Source organism: Bufo gargarizans, chromosome 11, assembly GCF_014858855.1.
Source record: "Bufo gargarizans isolate SCDJY-AF-19 chromosome 11, ASM1485885v1, whole genome shotgun sequence".
Lineage (NCBI taxonomy): Eukaryota > Metazoa > Chordata > Amphibia > Anura > Bufonidae > Bufo > Bufo gargarizans.
This window is the reverse complement of record NC_058090.1, coordinates 74,021,380-74,035,590: the sequence shown is the minus strand read 5'-3', so window position 1 is coordinate 74,035,590 and position 14,211 is coordinate 74,021,380. Positions and strand designations below refer to the sequence as shown.

General features: G+C 44.0%; 1 protein-coding gene across 1 annotated transcript; it reads left to right on the top strand.

Moving 5' to 3' along the window:
- The first annotated feature begins 1,121 nt into the window (after positions 1-1,121).
- On the top strand, positions 1,122-13,950 carry VPS18 (VPS18 core subunit of CORVET and HOPS complexes). Its single transcript, XM_044272364.1, has 5 exons — positions 1,122-1,278; positions 3,689-3,830; positions 4,852-4,943; positions 8,837-10,692; positions 11,856-13,950. The coding sequence occupies exons 1-5, from the start codon at positions 1,191-1,193 to the stop codon at positions 12,582-12,584; spliced, it is 2,907 nt and encodes a 968-aa protein (XP_044128299.1). The 5' UTR covers positions 1,122-1,190; the 3' UTR covers positions 12,585-13,950.
- The last annotated feature ends 261 nt before the right edge of the window (positions 13,951-14,211 follow it).

Below are 14,211 nucleotides of genomic sequence, written 5' to 3'. Positions count from 1 at the left end.
ATTGGTGACGCAGCCCTCCCCTTTATAGTCCCAGCATTGGAGACACATCCCCCCCCCCCCATACACACTCAGTATTGGTGACGCAGCCCCCGATACACACTATCAGTATTAGTGACACAGCCCTCCCCTTTATAGTCCCAGCATTGGAGACACATCCCCCCCCATACACACTCAGTATTGTTGACGCAGCCCCCGATACACACTCTCAGTATTGGTGACACATCCCCCGATACACACACTCAGTATTGGTGATGCAGCCCTCCCCTTTATAGTCCCAGTATTGGTAACACAGCCCCCGATACAGACTATCAGTATTGGTGACGCAGCCCTCCCCTTTATAGTCCCAGCATTGGAGACACATCCCCCCCATACACACTCAGTATTGGTGACGCAGCCCTCCCCTTTATAGTCCCAGCATTGGAGACACATCCCCCCCCCCATACACACTCAGTATTGGTGACGCAGCCCCCGATACACACTATCAGTATTAGTGACACAGCCCTCCCCTTTATAGTCCCAGCATTGGAGACACATCCCCCCCATACACACTCAGTATTGTTGACGCAGCCCCCGATACACACTCTCAGTATTGGTGACACATCCCCCGATACACACACTCAGTATTGGTGACGCAGCCCCCCCCTTTATAGTCCCAGTATTGGAGACACATTCCCCCCCATACACACTATCAGTATTGGTGACGCAGCCCTCCCCTTTATAGTCCCAGCATTGGAGACACATTCCCCCCCATACACACTCAGTATTGGTGACGCAGCCCCCGATACAGACTATCAGTATTGGTGACACAGCCCTCCCCTTTATACTCCCAGCATTGGAGACACATTCCCCCCCCCCCATACACACTCAGTATTGGTGACGCAGCCCCCGATACACACTATCAGTATTGGTGACACAGCCCTCCCCTTTATACTCCCAGCATTGGAGACACATCCCCCCCATACACACTCAGTATTGGTGACGCAGCCCTCCCCTTTATAGTCCCAGCGTTGGTGACGTAGCACGCATATACACACGTGACGATATCAGGCGCTGTCGCGCGGAGACTAAACAGGCGGTCACATGACCATGACGTTTCCGGCAGGCCTGAGTTGACGGATCACATGACTTACGGACACACCGGAAGTCGTTCGTTTAGCTGACAGGCTGTTCGGTTGGACTCGGTACCGACCATGGCCTCCATCCTGGAAGAATACGAGAACTCTTTGTCCCGTGATAACTTCCCGAGCCAGAGCAGAGGCCCCGGCATCCTTCTTTCTGGTGGGTGTCGCTATGGCAGAGCAGGACATGGCTGCAGACCTTTCTGTTTGGCTGGAGGTTTATGTGGTTTATTGTGTGTGGTAGTGCGGGCTGTGTGCTGGCCTTACATCCATGTCCTCCAGGCTGAGGGGACTGGCATCATGGATCCTACTGATGTGGGCATCTGCTCCATGTGTCAGCAATGCATCTGTGGTGATAGGACTTCTCCCCTGAATCATGACATTAAAGGGGTTGTGTCACTTCAGCGAGTGGCATTTATCATGTAGAGAAAGGTTAATACAAGGCACTTACTAATGTATTGTGATTGTCTATATTGCCTCCTTTGCTGGCTGGATTCATTTTTCCATCACATTATACATTGCTCGTTTCCATAGATACGACCACTCCGTAATCCATCAGTGGTGGTCATGCTTGCACACTATAGGGAAAAGCCCTGGGACCGTGGGAGCTCACATAGGCTAGTCCTATTTCCTATAGCGTAGAAGCACGACCACCGCTCCTGGATTGCAGGGTGGTCGTAACCATGGAAACAAGCAGTATATAATGTGATGGAACCATGAATCCAGCCAGCAAAGGAGGCAATATGGACCATCACAATACATTAGTGTCTTGTAGTAACTTCCTCTACATAATAAATGCTATTTGCTGAAGTGAGACAACCCCTTTAAGAGATTGCCCAAAGTCCAGTTTCAGATGGCCATAGCACAAACGCATATCTCTGATGATCAGATCTCTATAGACTGGTCTGACGGTATATACAAATGTATTCTCCTACTGCGCCATTGTTCTCCATAACAGAAGGAGGGGCTGTTCACTTCTCGTTCTTTGCTGTACATCAAGTGGATACGTTTTTAAACAGAAAAAACGTATGGCATTACGTACCCATAGTCTATAATTGGGCATAGTTTTGACTCCATTTGTCATTGTTCATGTTTCTGTATTATTTATATTTTTTTTATATACATTACAGTGAAGGGGAGATGTATGGAAAAGACATATCCATTTTTTTTCAGAGAATGCATTCAAATCTTTATTTAAAAAAAATAATTACAAAAACGTATACGTTTGGGGTTAAAAAACAGACACAAACGTATTGACAAATATGCACATCCGATAAACGTTCAGTTTTTTCCAGCCTATAGGACGCACCTACGTTTTAGAGGAGGACGATAAGAAAAATATTTTTCATCAGACCCCCAATGTTAATCAGCACTCAGACCCCCAGTGTTAATAAGTCCCCCAATCGGACCTCAGATCAGACCTCCACGTGGATGACCCCCACGCTCAGATCAGATTAACAAAATTTAATTTACTGCTCCAGCTCCGGATGCCACCGCTGCTCCTCTTCCTGCTGCGTGCTGTGCGGTGACCCGATGCACACAGCGTGAAGTCACGGCACAGCGAGCGGCTGAGGACCAGGAAGCGGTGAGTACAGAGCCCAGGGAGCGCTGCATTCACCGCTTCCCGGTCCTCCGGCACTAATGAGCGGTTCCATAATATGTATTCGCACCATAAGACGCACTGATATTTTCCTCCCACTTTAGGGGAAAAATGTGTATCTTATAGAATGGAAAATGGTATCTGTTAAAGAATGGATAACCCCAAAATTGTAGCCTTCTGACGTACAGCAAAAACGAGATGTGAACAGCCTCTTAGGCTATCTTCATATCACGTTTATGGGATCGATTTAAGACGCACGCCATGGCCTATACATTAAACGGAAGCCTTATGGTGTAATCCCTCACCCATAGGGTTCCATTGTCAAAAAAAAAATTGGGCATTTATGGGGTCATTTATCAAACTGGTGTAAAGTAGAACTGGCTTAGTTGCCCATGGCAACCAATCGGAATCCAACTTTTATTTTCCAAAGGAGCTGTAAAAAATTAAAGGTGGAATCTGATTGGTTGCTATGGCCAACTAAGTCAGGTCTGCTTTACACCAGTTTGATAAATGACCCCCTTAATGCTTACATTTTCTTACTGGATGCCGTCAGTAAGGTTTGATAATGCAGTATACTGGTGTACACCAGCCAGACGGAGGCCAGTAGCACACCCTCTTGGGTTCCATCCGCCTAGTGCAACTACAAACGTGATGTGAACATAGCCTAACGGCTGAATCCTATTATGAGAGATGGCGTCCTGTTTGTCTTTCTCCACTTGACCTTCCATATTTCAGGGCAGGTAGGATGGTCTCACAGGAGTGTAATATGGGCAGCCCCAAATGGACATCCTCTAACGGGCCTTTGCATGTAGACATTGATGTGGATCCTCTTACTGTCCCTATGATAGTGCTGAGGCGCTTGAGACCAGGAGTTATCATTGGGCCATGAGGTGGACGTAGAACCTGGAACTTCAACTGTTACAGGAGTAAAGTTTTACCCTTTTTTCTCTCCTGTTCTTCTTTTTTTTAGGTTATGTTAATGCTCGCTTAGAGAAGGAGACGCCAATATTCAATAAGCAACGGATTGACTTCACTCCTCCAGAAAACATTAATAGCATGGTGGTGTGTAACAATCAGCTGTGCATGAGCCTGGGGAAGGAGACGGTTCTCCGGTACGTATGTAACTGTCTCTTCCGTATGTCACCTTGTGGTCTTCTGCAGCAATCACAGCTTGGGGGTCCTACCAGTATCCTGAAGTAAGAGAGCTGTCAGTGGAGAGCCAGGAACTCATGACTATTAGGAATATCAAGCTCTTGCTGGGGCTGCTCAGTACAGATTGTAGAAAAGACGCCTTGGTTAGTGCAAGTAAGTGACCCAGCGTTTGGCCGTGGATACCTGTCACCAGGCTATGCTGCCCTCGGATAGGTTCCACTACGCCAGAGGTCAGCCATGATGTCTTACACCGATCCAGCAGACAGCTGACATTGCACTTATGTGGAAGCCCATTTGTGAACCTCCTGATGCACAACTCTTGTGCTAGTGTCACTTTCAGAGGCAGATTTACACTTGGGAGTGAGCGATGGAACGTATGTGTTGCAGCCTTTGCTGGTGTCAGTCTTTGAGTCCACGTAGCTGAGATGATGTTACTCCCAGACACTACTTCACAATACAGTTGAGCGGCTAAAAACTAACAAATCAGGATTGTCAAAAACGGACTTAAAGGGCATCTGTCAGCAGATTTGTACCTATGACACTGGCTGACCTGTTACATGTGCCAAGCGCTGAAGGCATCTGTGTTGGTCCCATGTTCATATGTATCCACATTGCTGAGAAAAGTGATGTCTTAATGTATGCAAATGAGCCTTTAGGAGCAACGGGGGCGTTACCTTTACACCTAGAGGTGCAACTGCCGAGCCCTTTGCCCTTTGAGAGGGCCAGGCAGTGAAAACGCCATCACACCTCGCCCTATCAATAAAAGTGCAGAAAAAGCTGTAGTTGTAGGCAGAGGACCCCCAGGATGGAGGCGCTGTATTTACACCTGCTCGCTGATTTGATGTCGGACCTCCGCCGATCTGATGATGGGCCATCAATATGGGGAAAGCAGAAAAGCCCTTTAAGTGAAAGAATTTGCCACAGCTCATCCCGCCACATGTCCCTCTTTTGATACTGATGTGTACTTTTCTTTTCCCGAAGGATTGATCTGGTGAAAGCTGACCAGCCAAACCAAGTAGAACTGGGTCGTAAAGATGATTTCAAAGTTCACAAAATGTTCTTGGATCCTTCAGGTAATGATGAATATGTTTTTAATCTTGATACATGTTATATGTTAGGCTCGGTGCACATTCGGTTTCAATCATCTGCATAGCAGATCCATTTAACCAATGCCCAAATGACATATACACAATGGATGCTTATGGACGGTCTTCCATTGGCATCTATTTGGGTATCTGTTAACAGATCTGCTAAGCAGATGGATATGTGATGTGAACCCAGCCTGCTAGTACAGTCCGTAAGGCGTCCTCTGAGACAGTCTTTATAAAATGGTTGTGCAGTGGAGTAATATTGATGGGCTATGCTCAGGATAGGTCATCACTATCAGATCGATGGGGGTCTGACTTCCGGCACTCCTGCTGCTCAGCTGTGTGAAGGGGTCATGATGCCCATGCAGGGCATGGAGCAGAGATGGGATGAAGTAGTTGTAATAACACTGTGCCGCCTCTCCAAAGTAGATGAACGTAGAAAAGGAAGGTCACATGGCAGGCTAGCCAACATTCAGCTGCTAAACAATGTACTCTGAAACACTGGACTCTAATGAAGATGAAGGGGAGAGAGGAGAACACTGCTGTCAGACACATCTGGCAGCAGCCTATGTCCTTGAAGAACAGAAAGATCAGATAAAAGTTAGGCTCCATTCACACGTCCGTAGAATGAGTCCGCAACCGTTCCGCAATTCTGCGGAATGGATGCACACCCATTCATTCTCAATGGGGACGGAAACGATGCGGACAGCACACATTGTGCTGTCCGCATCCGCGTTTCCGGTCCACGGCTCTGTACTTCCGGTCCACGGCTTCCCCAAAAAATAGAACATGTCCTATTCTTGTCTGCAATTGTGGACAAGAATAGGCATTTCTATAGGGGTGCCTGTCCTATGTATTGCGGATCTGCAATACACTACGGACGTCTGAATGGACCCTTATTCATTTCGCTGATCCTTCTTTCCCCTGACATCATATGTCAGGAGTCAGGGCCTCCCTATACACTATATACAGTCATGTGAAAAAATTAGGACACCCTTTGAAAGCATGTGGTTTTTTGTAACATTTTTAATAAAAGGTTATTTCATCTCCGTTTCAACAATACAGAGAGATTAAAGTAATCCAACTAAACAAAGAAAACTGAAGAAAAGTCTTTTCAAGATCTTCTGTAAATGTCATTCTACAAAAATGCCTATTCTAACTGAGGAAAAAGATAGGACACCCTCACATGTATTCCCTTTTAAATTGGCTCAGATCTCACACAGGTATATCACACCAGGTGCACATAATTAGTAGATCGTTACTCTGCATGTTGAATGAGGCTTGCCCTATTTAAACCTCAGACATTTAGTTTGGTGTGCTCCTGACTGTTGAAGTGAGAGTGAGCACCATGGTGAGAGCAAAAGAGCTGTCAGAGGACTTCAGAAAAAAGATTGTAGCAGCCTATGAGTCTGGGAAGGGATTTAAAAAGATCTCAAAAGATTTTGAAATCAGCCATTCCACTGTCCGGAAGATAGTCTACAAGTGGAGGGCTTTCAAAACAACTGCCAACATGCCCAGGACTGGTCGCCCCAGCCAGTTCACCCCAAGAGCAGACCGCAAGATGCTAAAAGAGGTCTCCAAAAACCCTAAAGTGTCATCTCGAGAACTACAGCAGGCTCTGGCTACTGTTGATGTAGAAGTACATGCCTCTACAATCAGAAAGAGACTGTACAAGTTTAACTTGCATGGGAGGTGTGCAAGGAGGAAACCTTTGCTTTCCAAGAGAAACATCGAGGCCAGACTGACATTTGCCAGAGATAAAGTTGACAAAGACCAGGACTTCTGGAATAATGTTCTTTGGACAGATGAGTCCAAAATTGAATTATTTGGACACAACAGCAGAGGACATGTTTGGCGTAAACCAAACACAGCATTCCAAGAAAAGAACCTCATACCAACTGTGAAGCATGGAGGTGGAAGTGTCATGGTTTGGGGCTGCTTTGCTGCAGCAGGACCTGGTCAGCTCACCATCATAGAATCCACGATGAATTCTACTGTGTATCAGAAGGTGCTTGAAGAACATGTGAGACCATCAGTTAGAAAATTAAAGCTGAAGCGGAACTGGACCATGCAACATGACAATGACCCAAAACATACTAGTAAATCAACCAAAGATTGGCTGAAAAAGAAGAAATGGAGAGTCCTGGAATGGCCAAGTCAAAGTCCAGATTTGAATCCCATTGAGATGCTGTGGGGTGACTTGAAAAGGGCTGTACGTGCAAGAAACCCCTCAAACATCTCACAGCTGAAAAAGTTCTGCATTGAGGAGTGGGGTAAAATTTCCTCAGACCGATGTCGAAGACTGGTAGATGGCTACAAGAACCGTCTCACTGCAGTTATTTCAGCCAAAGGAGGTAACACTCGCTATTAGGGGCAAGGGTGTCCTATCTTTTTCCTCAGTTAGAATAGGCATTTTTGTAGAATGACATTTACAGAAGATCTTGAAAAGACTTTTCTTCAGTTTTCTTTGTTTAGTTGGATTACTTTAATCTCTCTGTATTGTTGAAACGGAGATGAAATAACCTTTTATTAAAAATGTTACAAAAAACCACATGCTTTCAAAGGGTGTCCTAATTTTTTCACATGACTGTACCTTTAATCAGACTATGATCTGAACCCACCGCTCTTGGTGGGTTCGGCTGTCAGTACACAAATGTGTATGGGAGCTTTAAAGGCTATGTACACCTTTGGGGGAAATCTTTTTATTATTTCATTGTACTCATTTTGAGCTAAAAATTATTTTTTTAATTAAATTCTTTATTAAAAATATGACGTCCTTTTTTCTGTACAGAGCTGCTCTAGTTGCACCCTTTGAATTTTCTGTCTTTTCCGTCAGACCAGGAACAGACGGGCTCCTTATCTCTGCTGTTTGACCTCCTAAACGCTCATTATAGCTCAGCTCATATCTTACTGATAAGAATGTGGCTTAAACAAGTATTTATGACCTATCTGTAGTTTAGAGAGAAGGTTTATTAGATGACAGCACAAAGTGAAAGCAGCAGTCACAGAGCTAGAAAAACTTTGTGACAGAACAGCTCAATATTTTTAATAAAGGCCAATTAAAAATGAGTAACGTGGAATCCCCCAAAAAAAAAAATCCTCAAAAGGTGTACTGTATATAGCCTTCTCATGACTAATGTAAAAAATGAAAATCAGACATCATATAGTAAATGACAATCCCTTTCTAACAAAGCTAGAACCAGCCCTGTACCTCACATGGATCCAGAGATCTCCCCATTCATTGCTCTGCTAGATTTATTTCAAGCTGACAGCTCAAGGGGAGTGTCTTTTCTGCTGCAGCTCAGGGGGCGTGTCTCAGCTCTCCCTATCACAGCTCAGGGGGTGTGTCTCAGCTCCCGCTATCGCAGCTCAGGGGGCGTGTCTCAGCTCCCCCTATCGCAGCTCAGGGGGCAGATGAAGGATGAAACTGAGTATGTGCATCCTTCTCAGTGAGCTGGTCAACGAAATAAGAAAAAAAAAACAGCAGGTGGCGCTACACAGATACATTTTACTGAATAACTTATTGGCTATACAAAATCTTTAATTACATGCCATTACAAAAGTATTCAGATCCAGGTGCTGGCTTGAAAACTGTAGACTATTTTTCATGGGACAACCCCTTTAAGGCAGTGATCGGCAGATTATCAAATGTATCCCTCATCAGATACCTCTGTGTCTATGAACTCTGCCTGGACTGCTGAGAGAGACTCTGACATCAGTGTGAACATAGCCTAAAATAATCGATCTCAAACTTCCAAAACCCCCATTCTGATAATAGCTACTGCTTAAAATGCACTTTAGGAGCATAAAGAGTTTTGTTTTTAAGTTTTGTTTGCACCTTCTGCCTCTGATATGAATGTGATTTGTATTTAATGTAGGATCACACCTCGTGATTGCTCTGAACACTAGCGAATGCCTGTATCTCAATCGCAATGCCCAGAAAGTTCGTCCACTTTCCCGATGGAAAGGCCACTTGATTGAAAGCATTGGATGGAACAAGTTTCAGAAGAATGATACTACCACAGGACCTATAGTAGTTGGCACTGCGCAGGGTCAAATATTTGAAGCAGAAATCTCAACCACCGAAGGTGGACTTTTTGGCACAAATCCTGATCAGTATTTTCGCTATCTTCACACATTGGAAGAAGAGACTGGACCTGCTCCAGTTTGCTGTCTAGAAATCAACTGCGGATATGAAAACCGTTATTGTGTCATTGCAACTACTCGGAAAAGGCTTTTCCAGTTTGCTGCCAAAATAACGGAAGGCACTGAGCAACAGGGGTTTGCACCACTTTTTAACCAGACTATGGATGACCTTCCAAGCATCCAGGAATTTCCAGGTAATCTTGGATATAGTGAAATAGCTTTTTACACTCAAAAACTTCGGACCTACCCAATGTCATTTGCTTGGATGATGGGAAACGGTGTGCTTTATGGCAATTTGGATTTTACTCGACCTGACTCGGTATTGACTGATGTCCAAGTGTGGGAGTACCCTTCTAATGTTGAAAAGCCCATATCCATTGTCATTACGCAGTTTCATTTCTTGCTCTTGCTTCCTGACCGAGTGAAGGCGATTTGTACTTTAAATGGCCAGGTAGTGTTTGAAGACATTTTTACTGAAAAGTTTGGCCCTTTGAAAAGGATGGTGAAGGATCCAGTTATAGGCCAGATTTGGATCCACACAGAGAGAGCCGTCTTCAGGTACCACGTTGAACGTGAACCTAGAGACGTTTGGAAGATGTACATGAACATGGGCAAGTTTGACTTGGCCAAAGAGTTTTGTAAGGATCGTCCTGAATGCATGGATATGGTGTTGGCCAAGGAAGCCGAGCACTGCTTCCAGATAAAGAAATATAAAGAAAGCGCCAAGTGTTATGCTCTCACTCAAAACTACTTTGAAGAAATAGCTCTGAAATTTATTGAAGCCAAACAGGAGGAAGCACTTATGGAGTTCCTCTTAAAAAAGCTGTCTAATCTGAAGCCTACAGAAAAAATACAGGTCACACTACTTACAACTTGGTTAACGGAGTTGTACTTGAATCGCCTTGGAGCATTGGAAAGCGATTCCTCAAAAAGAAGCTTGTACCTGAAGACGCGGGAGGAGTTCAGAACTTTTCTCAGCAGCAAAATAAATAGGGAATGCCTCAGTAATAACCGTGCATCCATATATGATCTTCTGGCCAGTCATGGAGACACAGACCATATGGTTTATTTTGCCGTACTTATGGAAGACTACGAAAGAGTAGTTTCCCACCACTGCCAAAATGATGACTACGACGAAGCCCTCAATGTACTGTCTAAGCACAAAGACAAAAACCTCTTCTACAAATTCTCTCCTGTACTGATGCAGCATATTCCCCAAAAAGTGGTTGATGCTTGGGTCAAAATGGGCAAGAAACTTGACCCAAAGAACCTCATCCCTGCCCTTGTGAATTACAATCAAAGCGCATGCACTCAGATAAATGAAGCCATTAGGTACATGGAGTTCTGTGTATATGAACTTTGGGAAACTGAACAGGCCATTCACAACTACCTGTTGTCTCTGTATGCTCAGTTTTTACCCGATTCTCTGCTTATATACCTAGAGAAAGCTGGCACTAACCCCAACCGAATTTATTATGATCTAAAATATGCCCTGCGCCTATGTGCCGAACATGAGCACCATCGTGCCTGTGTCCATGTCTACAAAGTTATGGAGCTCTATGAAGAAGCGGTGGACCTTGCTTTAAAGGTATATATTACTCATAGGCCTATACAAATTGCTCACTTTTCAGACGGGGATATAATTATTATAGCGACAACTGCAAGAAGATATTTCCCTTAATGCAGGGGCAGATTGGTCATAGACCTTACAGAGAAATTTCCTGGTGGGTCAGTGCCCAGGGCGCCGCCTGAGCCCTCCTCATGGCCGGCCAGTGGAAGTTTTTGGGGATGTATTTGTGCTGATGGTGCAGTATTTAGTGATGGACTGTGGTATTTGGCTCTGTTGGCGTGGTATAATGTGCCACAATATGTGCCCATTAATTTCAACCAGACTACAAAACAGGCCCACTTAGTATTTTTTCCAGGGCCACTTTAAGTTCCCAGTCCGCCCCTGCCTTAATGTGTATGGTGTCATATGTATGAAGTCATATATAATATAATACAACCAGTCTCTGGCTGTTTCCAGCTTAGAAAAGCTCTCTCTTAAAGAGGACCTTTTTACAGGTTTATGTATTACCAACTGGTATGCTTACCAGATAGCGTGGCCCATCTTTGCCCCCTACTGTTTTTGGCGCCTGATTCTAATTTGGAGTATCGGTACAGGGAGGAGGAGATATTTGGTTTCCTCAGTGGGCATCTCTTTCAGACCACGTCACAGCCAGGGAAAAGGTGAGCTGTTCTCGTGAGATTTCCACTCGTGCATACAACCTGTTCCTGTAAATCTCACAAGAACAGGTCCCCTTCTCCCTGGCAGTGGAGCGGTCCGCTGCGACTGGACTGCGTCACAGCCAGGGAGAAGAAGTCGCCCACTGAGGAAACCAAATGGCTCGTCCTCCCTGTACTGATGCTCTGAATTAGCATATCGGGTGCCCAAAAACTGCGGGGGGCACAGCAGCGGAACAGAGTTTATTATTTTTTTTTTTTAAAGTGTTTGCTTCTATAGGGGGCCGCATCTGGTAAGCATACCAGTTTGTCAGACATGCACTAATGAAAGGTCCTCTTTAAGTTGTATGCATGCAAACATTTTGTCATTGCTATGCCTGTTATTGTAAGAGAGAATATATATATATATATATATATATATATATATATATATATATATATATATATAAAAATTTTTTTTTTTTTTTTTACGTGGTTAGAGTTGTTTTATTGTCTTCCAAATTTTTACTTTCGTTCTAATTTCCATAGGTGGATGTGGATCTAGCCAAATCCTGTGCAGATTTACCAGCCGATGACGAAGAACTCCAGAAGAAGCTGTGGCTGAAGATTGCTCGCCATGTGGTTCAAGAGGAGAAGGATGTGAAGAAGGCCATGGTTTGTCTATCTAGCTGCAACCTTCTTAAGATTGAGGATATTCTTCCATTCTTTCCAGACTTTGTGACCATTGACCACTTTAAAGAAGCCATTTGCAGCTCCTTGCAAGCTTACAACCAGCATATTGAGGAGCTTAAGCAAGAAATGGAAGATGCTACATTGAGTGCTAAGAGAATACGGGAAGACATTCAAGAAATGAGAAATAAGTACGGTTCGGTGGATCCTCAAGATAAGTGTTCTGGCTGTGACTTTCCCCTTTTGAATCGCCCCTTTTATCTCTTTCTTTGTAATCACATGTTCCATTCAGATTGCCTCATACAGACAGTTTACCCCAACCTCCCACAATATAAACAGTTTAAGATGGAAGACCTGCAGAAGAAACTGGCGGCTGCAGCCCAGCCTTCCAAAAGCCGCTCCCATGCAAAGGAAGAGGACAGTAGAAGTCTGGAGAAAGGGCAGAAAAGCCGCGAACAGATTAAAGCCGACCTTGACGACATTATTGCAGCTGAATGTCCTTTTTGTGGTGAACTGATGATCCGATCCATTGACAAGCCCTTTATAGATCCACAGCGATACAAGGAAGAGATGCTCAGCTGGCTGTAGGACCTGTTTGTAAGGTTTTAGTGAAGCTAGGCCAGGACCTGGGTCAGCTTTGTAAACCTTCTCGTCTCTTAAGAGTATGGCCACACAGGGCAGGTTTTGCGCAATTCCGTGATGGGGATTTGACATGCATTTCAGCCTATGTATTGCAGAAGGTGAAATGTTTGGTGGATAACCGCAGCATAAATTGACATACTAGGAATGTAAAATACGCACCGCAGGTCAGTTAGTGAGTGGATGAGCTTTCTTAAAATCTCATCCACCATGCAGGTATATTAAGTCGCTGCGGATTTGTTAAGTCGCAGCGCTAATTCTGCAGCATTTTGGTCCCAGGTGGACATAGCCTAAGAGAAAAATGAACTCTTGTCAGGGTTGATGCCTATCTACACTGATTTGCAAAATCCAAAACAATTGGGGGGCTCCCTTGTGAAATACCTTAGGATTCCCCGATAAGGGTTCAGGGTAGAATACTTTACCAAGTCATGTTGTGCAAATTCAGGCACAACACTAGAGGATAGCATGGTCTCTCTGCTGCTGCGCTAGTTTCCAAGGATCGTCCAGATGGCGTCCAGAATACAAATAGGAACACGTTCGCTCAACAAGGAGCAGAAAAAAAAAAAAACGCGTGCTTCTCTACTATCTATATAAGATTGTTTGTTAGAAACATACATAAAATAATACAAATAAGAAGCTGAGACAGCATGATAAAGGTGGCGGCTTGCCACTGAAACGCGTAGCTAGCTTCTTATTTAGGGTTTATGTATGTTTCTTAATAAACAATCTTATAGATAGTGGCGCAGCGCGCTTTAGTTTTTTTCTGCTCCTTGTTGATGGAACACTTTCCTGCTTACACTGCTTTCTGACCATCGGAAGGCTTCTGGCATGTTCTTCTATGGTTGTCTGCAGCGATACCAATTCGATACACAGTTTGTCACCTGAGTAATGTCACTGGGACACTCCACACTTTTTTAATCAGATTAAACTGTTTAATATTTCTATAATGATGGTTGTCATCATGTATGAATTGCTTGTGGAAATGTTTCGATCTTGTTGTTTTGAGAGCTTTTTATATCTCGATGAAAACACAAGTCACATCTTTAGTGACTCTTAATCTTTGTCTGTTTGCGGATTGATTTGCATAGATCCAGCTGAATGTAAAATACAGCACAATTCCAGATTTTCTTTAGTATCTTCTTTTTTTTAAAAAAAATTCTGATGATGAATCTTACCTGGAATGGACAAAAATGAGATACTTTTTGGCATGCTGTGGTATCTAAGCCTTCATTATCTTCCCCTCATCTTTGCTACTGCTTCTCAATAATTACACTGCGAAAGATCATAATATGTAATAAATTATGTTTCAATCTCATTTTGTCCTAAATTTAGCGACCATGGAAATCTGGGAGAATGGTATTGCTTCCAGAATTATTAAAGAGCTTGTCCAGTAGACAACTTATTAGGGAATTCTGAATTGATAAGAGTATCCCTTCTTCAGGATCTGGTCTGCATTACACAGACATCTCATTAAGGGGGTATTCCAGTAGGTACAAGTTATCTCCTGTCCACAGGAGAGGGGATAACTATCAGATCGGTGGGGGTCCTAACCCTAAGTTTCCCACTGATCAGAACA

Coding starts and splice junctions, on each gene's coding strand:
- VPS18 (XM_044272364.1), top strand. CDS start 1,191: ATGGCCTCCATCCTGGAAGAATACGAGAACTCTTTGTCCCGTGATAAC. Junction 1,279..3,688: donor CCCCGGCATCCTTCTTTCTG/GTGGGTGTCGCT, acceptor TCTTTTTTTTAG/GTTATGTTAATGCTCGCTTA. Junction 4,944..8,836: donor AATGTTCTTGGATCCTTCAG/GTAATGATGAAT, acceptor TATTTAATGTAG/GATCACACCTCGTGATTGCT.